Here is a 12,558-nt window from a genome sequence, read left to right as displayed (position 1 = left end):
GGAGGAAATCCAGCATTTGCTATCTCCAAAATTCTTCTTTCCTTGGTTTTTGCTTCTAGGATTTCTGAGTTGATAAGGAAGAGTCATTTGGTATTGACAAGAAATAAAATTCAAGTCTCTTTTCATTTTCGTGATAGGTATGGAGACAGGGGAGAGGAATCAGACAACGTGTAGACCTTTAGAACTTGAAGTCTTTTTATAGTGGGGAAATAGAAAGCGAGTCAAATGTGAAGGGGGTTGAGACATCGAGAGAGGGTTGAGCTTCGAGGGGGTGCGAAGGGACTGCGTGGGGCTGAGATCGCAAGAGGCTAAGCTTCGAGAGGGGGGGGCGAAGGGGGCTGAGATCATCAGGAGGTGAGGTGTGAAGGGGGCTAAGGATTTTCTGAAGTTGTGCTGGTTCAAGATAGCTGTGGTAAAAAGCTTACGTGTCACTTAATTATTGGTAGACTATTATTTGGATAACATTAGTCCGACCTAATTATTGGTAGACTATTATTTGGATAACATTAGTTCGACCGGTCTTTAGGATTTCTCTTTTTGGAAAACTCTTGTATGCAGCCAAGTGACCGTTGGTAAAATTTTTTTTGTTTTAGTGATTGTGGAAGTAATTTTAATATATTTGTAAATTTTTTTATTTTTTAAAAATATTTAAATCTATTAAAAAAAATGTGAAAAAAAGGAAAACCTGGGCGTCCCGCCCAGTAGCCCAACTATTTATTTTTCTCTTCCTCACTCACTCCTTCTGCGCCGCACAGTACCCGAGGCCCCGACCTCTCTCTCTCTCTGTGAGCCATCTTCCCTCTCCGCCGTAGCCGCGCCCCACACCACTGACATCGGCGATGTCTCAGGCAGCCATCCGTAAGGCTTCGTCCCTCTCTCTCTGTCATGCCCCTACCGTAGGTCTCTCTCACTCTCCCTCTGTCTCGCATCCTCTCTTCCCTCAGTATAGACGTCGCCGCAATCAGCCACCGCATGGTGACCAACAACCACCGCAAGTCGCACCCCAACTCCCTTTCTATCTCACGGTACCCCACTTTCCTCCCCTGTTTCGCACAGTGACCACGTGGAGCCTCAAACGATTCCTCCTCTTCTCATTGCCCGCTTATCTCTCTTCTTTGTGTTTTGCCGCTAGCCGCCGTGCCTGGCTCCACACCATTCTTCATGATTCTTACTGCGCGATTCTCCACAATTCTGACTGTAGGTGCCATGAAACTCAGCTGTATCGCCGTGCACTGACGCCTCAGTCTTTCGTCTCTGTGTTCCTCTCTTTCAGTCCCCTCTCCCTCCCTTAAAATCTCTTAATCTCTGTCTCTGTTGCTTCTGCCCGTGGGTTTAGAAATTTTACCTAGATCTCCGCCGTGCACCGCCGCGGTTGGCAGCTCCCTCGTTGTCGTCCGACCATCCTTCACATTCTCCTCTTTGTTCGGTCCCTTCTCCTCCCAGATTCACCCAACCCGAGTGTAGATCACCTTTTTGGGGTTCTGCTCCGCCGACAACCGCCACTCCCGCCGTGAAACCTCCCTCCTCCATCCTTTATCGCCACTGTTCTGCCACCCATTAGAATTTTCCCAGTCGTAGGCCCTTTATTTCAACCAGATCCGTCCTTGCCACTATGCGCTGCCACTGCTGCCGCCGTGCTCCGTCCCTCCAGCGGCCACCACACAACGCATGCACTCGCTCGCGGGATGCTTTAGTCTGCGCTTTTGATCCTCCAGAAATTTGCCCTTTCGCCTTGTAAGTAAATTCCAGACCGACTCTTGAAGTACTAATGTAGAAAACAGTCAATAAATTATGGATGCAGTATGGTTGTGAATGAAAGTGGTCTGGGGCCTGTGGAGCGTTGGGATAAAGTAATGTCGTAGTTAGTGATGAATGTCGGCCTAGGTGCGGATGGAGCGTTGGGAATGTAGTTGTAGAAAATTGTGAAATGCGATGAATGTGTGTTGTTCTGTGTTATTTTACTGTAGAGTAATGATACCTTCCAACTGGTTAACAACCGGTTTACGGTAATATAATTTTATCAACTTATCATTAATAAAATTGATAAAATTGTTTATTATTATTATTATTATTATATCTTACATATTTTTTAAACATTTTTTATCATCAAATAAAAAAATATATAATTTTATTAGGAGTCACTTCTTTAATTACTACTAAGTAAAATAAATAAATAAAATACTCTAATAGTGACATTAAAAAATAATAATGAGGAGGTTAAGTAATATTTTATTTTACAAAATTATAAAATAAATTTACATAGTTTTTTATTAATTTTTTTTTTAAACCCAAGTTGTGAACTGGTTGTCCACCGGTGGCAAGACTATAATTATTCTTTACTGGAATATGCCATGCTATCCAATAATTGTCTGACATACATCTACATTATTAATGTCATTTACTTGCTATTATTTTATTAATTGTGCTCTGCTTCTCTGGTTGTGTTGTGATAATGAAAAAATTGTGATTTTGGTGTTATGACAATAATGTGGATTTTGTGGGTGCGTATCTATCACGACCCCAAGTCTTAGCCACCTCATAATGAAGAAATAGATGGTCGACATATTCACCAGGTCCATCTTTATTACACATGAGCACAATCCACAACAAATAATCCATGCTTTCTCAAATTCTCCATGGTAAAAAATTTTCTGTGGTCAAAATTTCAAGGAATTCCAACAAGCAGAATAATGCAACCTTACTAGGCACCTTAGATCTCCAAATGCACTTTGAAGGGAATTTATTGATACAATGACAAGTTAACGCCTTTAAAAGGAGCTAAACGAAAATCTGGAATTTCCAATGTGAATCCATGCCAAACTATCCTCCCTTCCCTGAACAGTTTTCATATTATTTAAGCTTTTAAAAAAAAAGACATTCACTTCCCAATCGTGTACATCTCAAATAAAATTTACGTTCCTTTAGAGATTGTTGTTTAAAAAAGTAAAGGAATCAGATCAATAAAAAAGCGTAAAGGAATTAACTTCTTGCTCTCTTACAATCATAAGGAGGGAAGGATAAACATTCTTAAGAGCCGTATCCCCATACTAAATATCATGCCAAAAATTAATCATTGTCCCATCACCCACCTTGTATTTAAAATGATTGACAAATTGGCCCCAATCCATCCAAATGGACTTCCACAAACTCACCCCATACACACTTCTAACTTCATTAGAACACCAACTCCCCCACACCCTCTCATATTTAACATCAATAATATTTCTCCATAACGCATCCCTCTCAATGTGATATCGCCATAGCTATTTCCCAAGTAGAACTTTGTTGAATAGTCTCAAATTTTGAATCCCCAATCCTCCACAAGAAACTGGTGAGCAAAATTTGTTTCAACTTACCAAGAGAAACTTTCTTTCCTCCCCATTACTGCCCCGGAATTTCAAAAAAATCCTTTCAATTCTATTTGCCACCCATAAGGAACAATAGAAAGGAAATGCGTTGGAAGATTAGACAACGTACTCCTAATCAAAGTAATTCTTCCCCCTTTAAGTAAATATATCATTTTCCAACTAGCCAACCTCATATCAATCTTCTCAATCACATTATTTCAAATCATCAAAGATTTGTGAGGAGTGTCCAAAGGAAGACCAAGATATCTCATAGGTAACGATGAGACCTTACAACCCAAGAGATTAGCCAAATCCAAAACCCGCTTGAACTATTTCAGACTTAGATAAGTTAACTCTAAGACCAAAAGCAACTAATTCAAAACGTAGCAAGAGGGATCTCAAAGAGCGAAGATGCTCCTAATTAATCTCACTAAAAATTAAAGTATCGTCTGTAAAAATAAGATGTGTGACATTTATGCTGCCCCGAGACTCATCTCCCACCAAAATCCCAACAAAAAACTCCCATCCATTGCCGCTTTAATCATTCTAGTTGAAGCATCGATAACAAGAATAAAAGAAAAGGAGACAAAGGATCTCTTTGTCTTAAACCGCATGAACTATTGAAAAATCCAATTGGGTAACCATTAACCAAAATAGAGAATATGATATGACCATCAAAAGACAATGCTTGATTTACAAACATCATTTCATCTCATCTCATCTCATTTCATCATTATAACTTTTCCAAGTTTTTACACAATATAATTAATAATTCAACTTTTTTCAAATTTCAAAACAATACTAATATTGAAAAATAATATTTTATTTAATTTTCAACTTTCATCTCAACTCATTCTATTTCAACTTACTATCCAAACCACACATAAAGCACTCTCTAATATGTTACATTTGTTTGGACACAAATTATAAAAGTACTTTATGAGGTGGTACTGACTATTATTTGATTTTTTTTAAAGATTATGACAATATCACTGAAAATTGTAATTATCTGAAAATTATATTAGTATTTTTACTCACTAACATTCTTTTTAAAATTAGAATTACCTTCTACATTATTCCGGAAAGCACGTTTAAGTAAAAGCTTCAAAATGATTTTTTTTTTTCAAACGTAGTTTTCAGCTTATTTGAGATTAAAAAAAACTTTAATATGTAATCCAAATAACTTAATATTTCCATTAAAAAGATTTTAAGGTTATTTAAGTACTTTTTAAAACTTTTAAAAAAAAAATTTCAAACAAGTTAGTAGTGTGTTTGATTGCTAGTATTTTGGAAATGATCTTTATTAACTTTTAAAGATCCAATTTGAGAGTAAGTGCAAGTTTGGCTTCTTTTCAATGTTAGTTTCTTTGCAAATTAAAAGTCAAATATGTTATTTTTATTTTGTGAGAAAGATACGAAAAAAAATTATATCAAGAGAAAATACTCAAGCTCACAAAAATATGATTAATGCAAGTTTGACAATAATGTTTTTCAAATAAAATGAATTGAGAATATATACACAGACAAGCTAATATCTACAACTATTACAAAATTGTCATGCATTCAAGATACTAATGGACATGCAGTTCTATAAATTATGTTCTTTTTTATTCTCTGGTATACTAGAGTTTTGAGGGACTTTTCCATACTTGCTAATTCCCCAACCCGTTCTTCAGAGGTTTTTTTTATCAACCAATAATTTTTTCCTTGTTCTTGGCCAAATCCTATAATTAAAACATGTTTAGCTATTCATTCACTATTAAATTTTGTGTTCCTTCATAAATACTCTTATCATATAATGGGAGGAAAAAAAAATTAAATTTGTTAAAATACCAATGAAGTTTTCTTTGAAACTTTTGATTATAGCGCATGGCAGCATGGTACAAGATAAAAGCTAGGATAGTATTTTGACTAACAAAGAAGGAATACTTTCCATTAGTTCCACATATATTTATATCACTAAAGGTCAAATCAAATCTACAATTCTTCTTAAGGCTTTTGGGCAAACTTGGGTTTTTTATTTTTTTTGAAAGAAAAACTTCTATTGCTATAACTAATTATGACAAGTAATATATATTTGCCATGTGAAAACCAATTATACATTCACACTATTCTCTTGGCCCATTATTGAAGTGGACAAGCATAATTACTACATTAGTATTGTTAAGAAAGCTATAAGTTAGTTATACATACCCTTTTGTATCTCGTGAATTCTTTGTACACTTTAATTGAACCAACTACAGGTTGCTTTTTAACTATATCAAGAAGTTTTGCTTCATTTTGAGTGTTTATTTTTAGTATATCAGCAATATACACAACACTCTTTTTTTAAAGAAAGAGAAAATATTAGAATTAATTTTCAGTTATATGTACGCTTGAAAAATATAATAAAGAAGTATATATATATATAGATTTGATATATGTAACCTCTTCTTTAGTTTTGCATTTGCAAGGAAATTTAAGTTTTTGAAAAGATAATCCTTCTCCTTTCTAATTCCGTTTGTTTGTATCCATTCAAATGTTTTCATGTAACTATAATTGTATGGTAGTTGTTGATTTGCTTCGCAACAGTTAATAAGCTCTTGAATAGAAAGTTTTGATAGTTTTTCTTCTGGATGTTTGATTTTTATTAGAAAGGAGAAGGATTATCTTTTCAAAAACTTAAATTTCCTTGCAAATGCAAAACTAAAGAAGAGGTTACATATATCAAATCTATATATATATACTTCTTTATTATATTTTTAAAGCATACATGCAACTAGAAATTAATTTCAATATTTTCTCTTCTAAAAAAGAGTGTTGTATATATTGCTGATATAATAAAAATAAATTATCAAAATGAATCCAAACTTCTTGAGATGGCTAAGATGCAACCTGTAGTTGGTTCAATTTAAGTGTACAAAGAATTCACGAGATACAAAAGGGTATGTATAACTAACTTATAACTTTCTTAACAATACTAATGTATTAGCTAGGCTTGTACATTTAGACCGAGTATTCATATGAATGTAGATTGATTTTTACATGACAAATATTACTTGTTATGATTAATTATATACAAAAATAGAAGTTTTTCTTCCAAAAAAACAAATCTGAGCTTGCTTAAAGAGTGTAGGAAATATTATCGATTAGGTTTGACGCTTAGAGATATAAATGTATTTGGAATTAATGGAAGATATTATTTGTTTGTTAGTTAAAATACTTTCATAGCTTTTATCTTATGCCATGTGCTATAGTAAAAATTTTCATAAAAGACATTTTAACAATTTCAATTTGTTTCATCCCCTTATATGACAAAGTATATATGAAGGGCTACAAAATCCTAATAGATTTTAACGTGCTGTTTTAATTATAAGATTTGACCAAAAACAAGGAAAGAATTATTGCTTGATAAAAAACACTTATGGAGAACGAGTTTGGGAATTGGCGGGAATGGAAAGGTGGCTCAAAACTCTAGCCTATCATAGAATAGAAAGAACATAATTTATGAAACTACATGTCCAATAGTGTTTTGAATGCACGACAATTTTGTGACAGTTGTAGGTATTAGTTTGTATTTGTATATATTCTCACTTTATTTTATTTGGAAGACATTATTGTCAAGTTTGCATCAATCCTATTTTTGTGAGCTGAGTACTTTCACTTGGTATAATTCTTTTTTGTGTCTTCTTCACAAAATAAAGATAATATATCTGACCTTTGATTTGCAAAGAAACTAGCCTGAAAAGAAACCAAACTTGCACTTACTCTCATATCGGATATATGAAAGTTAAAAAAGATTATCTCCAAAATACTAGTAATCAAACACACTATGGGCTTATTTGGAGTTGCGCTAGAAGTTTTAAAAAGTACTTAAATAGCCTTAAAAGCTTTTTAATAGAAAAATTAGGTTGTTTGGGTTTTACATATTAAAGTATATTTTAATCTCAAACAAGCTAAAAACAAACGTGTTTGCGGAAGGTAATTCGAATCTTAAAAAACTGTCAATGAGTAAAAGTACACATACAATGTTCAAAGGATATTGTCATAATCTTTTAAAAAAAATCAAATAATCAATCTCCCAAAACACATTAGCTAAAAATGGAAGTGGAAGGCATTGCCATAAAAAACAAGTATACTTTGTATTATTTCAAGAATATTTGCCAATAAAAAAAAGTCAAAAGAAAACCAAGTTTTTTAAAAAACAAGGTAAGAAACTTAACCATCAAGGGCAACAACATGAATGACAGTGATCTGGAGAGGGATATTTTTTTCAAATGTTTCAGTATTTTCTTAAACATATCTTTAAAGTTTTGGTCTATGTAAGGTTGTGATGTACAAGAAACTTAATATGTAATTTAGTGTGGGAAGTTTAATGATTCCCACACTTTAAGGTCCAACAACTTGGCACCTTGCTTATGCAAGTTTAATTCAAGATATATGAAGATGTGAGTTTAATGATCGATGCACAGCTCATCATGTCCATATGACAACTCCTTTATTAACTAATATAAATGCAAGGTATAAACCTAGTTTAGAAATCGAAAATTGACCTCAATAGGGAAAAACTCTACGCCAGATGCTCTAAAAGCAATGTTCTCATTGCCATGAAAAATATTATTAAATTTTCCTGCTGTTTCATCGATCAATAAAATGTGGTTGAACCAAAAAGTATTATAATTGGAGAAGGATTCCAGACCTCATTTTTTTAACATGTGAAAATCTGTCTCTTCATAAAAATGTTGCACACCCGTCAATTGTGTTGGTATTTTCAATATAAACCTGCAACCAAGGACATAGATTGATAACGTAAATAATTTTAAAAGCTAAACAAAAACAGGTATTCAAACAACCTCATTTGTTTTCTCTTATATAAACCAACATAGCCATTTTTAAGAAGAACATCAAACCATTAATAATTAAGAAGAACATCGTGCCAATGGTCCTATTCGTAAGTAATTCTCTACGATTCCAGTAAAGAACAACCATAACCATAATTTTGCAGCAGGAAGCATTTAAAAGTTGGATTTGAACTTTCGACTGTTTTTATTTTATGCATAAGTAGTATTATAGATTAAAAAACAGCATTCACTGCCTAAAGCCAAAACTATTCAAATTTCAAACCAAGAAAAAGATTCCAAAAAGTTGTTATCGTAAAAGATTTGATTTGAAATTTAGTTGATTCTACGGAGTTATGATATTCAAGATATTTATTCCCTTTCTTTCTTATGTAAGCATCTCTTCCTATGATAATTTTGTTCTTCTTCAACCAATTATTGCTTTTTAGGGATCATTGTTGTCCCTTGTGGTAGTCAAGGTGAGAAGAACCTTCGGTTTGATGTCAAAGAAAGAAACATTGCATAATCTAAACAGGAGAATTTGTTGGGCATTGACCTCGTGGGCATATCGGAGGCCTATGAATGTCTCCACAGCTAAATCTTGGCTTTTAGGTCTAGTTTTGGCTACCGGTTTGTGGGTTCCTTTATTTTATTTTCCTTAAAAAGAATTACTGAAATAACAAATCAGTACTTGGGATGAGAAATTTTATTTGCTTTGGAATTATAAGATATGAGAGTGAACTGATAAAAAAAAAAAAATATGAGTGATTTTTGTAACTCTGCTTTTCCTTGATTTTTCGTAGGTATTTGATATTAGGATTCCATTTCTGCTTCTTATTTTTCATTATTTTGTTTTATTTGTGTCAAGTAGGTTCAGGAAACCATGGCAAAAAATGGATTTGGGAAGGCCATCTCTTCGATGGTTAGCATTTTTGCATCTTGAATGGATATGGGATCTATATATATATTTTCTTCCCTCTCACGAATGTTTGGTCTGTAATTTTTTTAACCTGAATTTCTATATTTTTTAGTGACATTTCTATTTTCTTTTCTTTCCTTTTTCTTAGTACAGTTTTTATTCCCAAACGATATTAGATCTCTTAGAGCTCCTGCTCGAACTGTAGGGCCTAGGGTGAGAGAGGGGAATGAAATTAGTCAAGTTCAGTTTGGTCAGGAACTATGGACGATTGAAATCCTCCTTAAACTTAAAACTATCATTTCTTTTATATTTTTCTTTTTAAACTATCAAAATTAATATATTGCAACCCTGAATGGGAAAACCTGACAAATATATAGTACTTTGGTTTGATTCTGGCGGTTAACATGGATGGTAATTTGGTAAATAAGTGGTGTTACAATTTGATGGTTGGATCCCAAAGGATGGTGAACAATTCAAGAGTGTGCGATGAAACAAGTGAATAGTTTGTAAGGCAAGCATTGTTCTTGTCATTGTATAAGTCTTAAGGCTTCAAAGGTGGTGATAGTATGCAAATTTGAACTGGGGTAAAATTAGGTCTGCAACCGACCAAACCGCCCTGTATTTGGGCCCAAACCGCAGCCCAGACCAACAAAACCAATTCAACCCGATTCGTCTCAAGTTTATGAAAACTATCCCTTTCTTTTTCCGAGAAGTTAACCACACTGCCTCTCATTGTGTTCCCCTTGTCAAGACCAGATCTGGGTTTGGATCGATCTTCACTCTTGGCCCTCCGGTCGGCAGGACCCTTCTCTGGAACATCACCGAGTTGGACCCGTGAACCTTCGCAACCTTTACTTTGCAAGGTAACCTCCTTTCCGGTGAAATCCCGGACTTCGTGTTGACTTTTCCTTGAACATTGGCTTGCTTGGCTATTCTGCAGGTGTGATAATGACTTAAGAACCTCTGTGGTTAAGGCAACTTGAGAATGCATGATCACATGGTCTGATGTTGGCTTTTCATGCGGTTTGTGCAGGTTTGCACAGGAGCAACACAAGTTAAGGTGGCGTCCATGGCCTGGTTTCTTATGTAAAGAAATCATTTTAATTTCAGTATTATTGCTGCCATGGCTGCTTTTTGGCTGGAAATCATCTTCTATTCGGCCTTTTCCTCTGCTGTGACTATATCAATTCCCAAACCGCAAGTTAAAACATGCAGTCAGTTTCAGCGGGTTCAACCTGCAAGCTGCTTTCAACCACTTTTCGGACGGGTTGGGTCAGATCTCACGGATGGACCGGGTTATAGAATTTTCTGCACAGGCCTAGGTAAAATTTTGTGAAGGAAGTTGAGTGAGTGGCAAGACACCTTGTGTAATATTGGCTGCACCGGATTACATGCTACGATTAGAGGATTAAATAGTTGACTGCATTTTGAGTAGGTTGAATTTGAAGGCTAATTTTGGGAAGGGAAAAGCCAAAGCGGATGGGAGTTGTGGTTGTCTAGATGCCGGTATATGCATTACTTGAAAACTGATTGTGGATATTAAAACTCGTACTGTTATCATCGTCACTTCATGAGATTTTTTGTCCTTAAAAATTTTACATTAGTGGCCAATTGGTGGATATGTAGTGTCGTCTGTATGGTTTTATTGACAGGCTTAAGGCTATTAATATTCGAGTGTCATTTTCAGGCCATTTACTTGATGGAGCTTGAGAAGATATTCAGAGGTGACATTCTTATGGATCGGAGTTTAAGGAGGTTGTCCTCGAGGGAAGAATACTATGTTTTTATTTGGTTTTTGTGATATTTCAACTTTCCCTTATTTAACTTGAAATTTTGTTTCGAAAATTGTTTTAAATTTAACTATGGATGGCTGCTATATTTGAACATTTTTAGTGGGGTTTTTTTTTTTTTAATTATTATTATTAATTTTGCGATTAAGGTGGTCATGATGTATTATTAATACATGAAATCGATGTTTTTTTCTCCTTAACATGAGAAAAGATATAAAGTGTTGTCGATGTCTGACAGAAATACGACATTAATATTCAATCAAGGAGTGAATGAAATTAGTCAAGTTCTTAGAGTAAGGCCTTCGGAAAGCATGCAAAAAACTCGCTTATATATAGCGAAAAACCAAGAATGTCTCCGGTCTAGAAAATAATAATTAAATTCTTGCATACACACGCCTACACTTAAACACCTAAGTTTTCAAGAAAATGGAAATATTCTCAATATACAGCTCTCATAATTTCAAACAAAACATCTTTCCATCTCAAAAAGAATTTTATTTAAACCTTCAATTCCATCATTTATTATACATGTACCCAGTAGCATGCCTGAACCGTTACTCAAGTTCACAACGGTAGAATTGACAATAATGTCTTCCAAACAACAAATTAATTGAGAATATATACAAATACAAATTAAATAACAATTACAAATGTTGCAATATTGTCGTACATTCAAGAGAAACACTTTGTAACAGTCTTGTTGCTGTTGGATAAAAAACAGCCCACCAACGGGCTGGCTACACGTAAGGCAAAGGGGTCTAGAGAAGATAGAACGGAAACAGCTGATTAATTCCTCTAATGGCACAATTGACGTCTTCCCACCCTTCATCTTCGAATCTGGTGAAAAGAATAAGTTCAAAACCCAAGGAAAATAGCTTAGTCAGCGATTCATTTGACTAAAAATCTCACCTTTCATGAAAGAACTAAACATGTAGACCTAAATTGGCACCTTGTTCGAGAGAAAGTTTTGGCTAGGATTATAATCACGGTTCATATGGCTTCAAAGTTCCAGCTGGCAGATATCTTTATTAAGGCTTTGTCAGCTCTTATTTTTCATTTTCTATTATTCGATATGGGTGTTCTTAATATTTATGCCCATCTTGTGAGGGAGTCTCAAAGGAAACAAATCACATAAATAGTCGACCACACTCCCTTGTAGCAGATATGCAACAAAACAGCAGACCACATCCACCACACTTTCCTGTAGCACATATGTAGCAGAGCAGTAGACCATGTCCACCACACTCCCTTGTAACAACTATGTAGCAGAGTAGCAGACCACGTCCTTATCTAAGAATAAAGAAAAGATTCCCCATAGCACAATTGCCTTGGTGGAAGAAGTTAGTCAGAATTGTTTTCATTCTTGTAAATGCGATAGTATAATGTCAGAATTGGCAATAGTTTTATTCTTTTATTCTCTTTGGTATCTTCAAGTATATTCTAAGTTTGGTGATGGAAAAGGCTTTCAGGAGTTACTTTGCATATATATATACACTTATTCTGACCTTACGTATGATCAGATAGAGGAATGTGTTAATACAACTAAGGCTAGAATTTCAATGGAGAGGAAGGCTATGCTAGAGAGAGAATTCAATGCTGAGGAGGTGGAAAGGCCTTTGAAGTAAATGTTAGCACTAAAATCACTTGGTCCGGATGGTTTTGGAGTTGGCTTTTATAAAAATAAT

General features: G+C 34.6%; 1 protein-coding gene across 8 annotated transcripts; it reads left to right on the top strand.

Moving 5' to 3' along the window:
- The first annotated feature begins 744 nt into the window (after window positions 1-744).
- On the top strand, window positions 745-10,886 carry LOC122294767. Of its 8 annotated transcripts, none has more exons than XR_006237719.1 (4): window positions 745-1,734; window positions 9,036-9,086; window positions 9,840-9,946; window positions 10,117-10,886. XR_006237719.1 is itself a non-coding variant. In XM_043103703.1 (4 exons), exons 1-4 carry the CDS (start codon window positions 1,613-1,615, stop codon window positions 10,259-10,261), a joined length of 495 nt encoding a protein of 164 aa, XP_042959637.1. In that variant the 5' UTR covers window positions 745-1,612; the 3' UTR covers window positions 10,262-10,886. The 8 variants fall into 8 exon arrangements, 2 of the variants coding, with proteins under 2 accessions (XP_042959637.1, XP_042959636.1); XR_006237718.1 differs by having other exon boundaries at window positions 9,036-9,156; window positions 9,835-9,946; XR_006237717.1 differs by having other exon boundaries at window positions 9,036-9,946; window positions 10,117-10,589; window positions 10,771-10,886.
- The last annotated feature ends 1,672 nt before the right edge of the window (window positions 10,887-12,558 follow it).

Source organism: Carya illinoinensis, chromosome 14 (assembly GCF_018687715.1).
Source record: "Carya illinoinensis cultivar Pawnee chromosome 14, C.illinoinensisPawnee_v1, whole genome shotgun sequence".
Lineage (NCBI taxonomy): Eukaryota > Viridiplantae > Streptophyta > Magnoliopsida > Fagales > Juglandaceae > Carya > Carya illinoinensis.
This window is presented reverse-complemented; position numbering and strand designations above follow the sequence as displayed.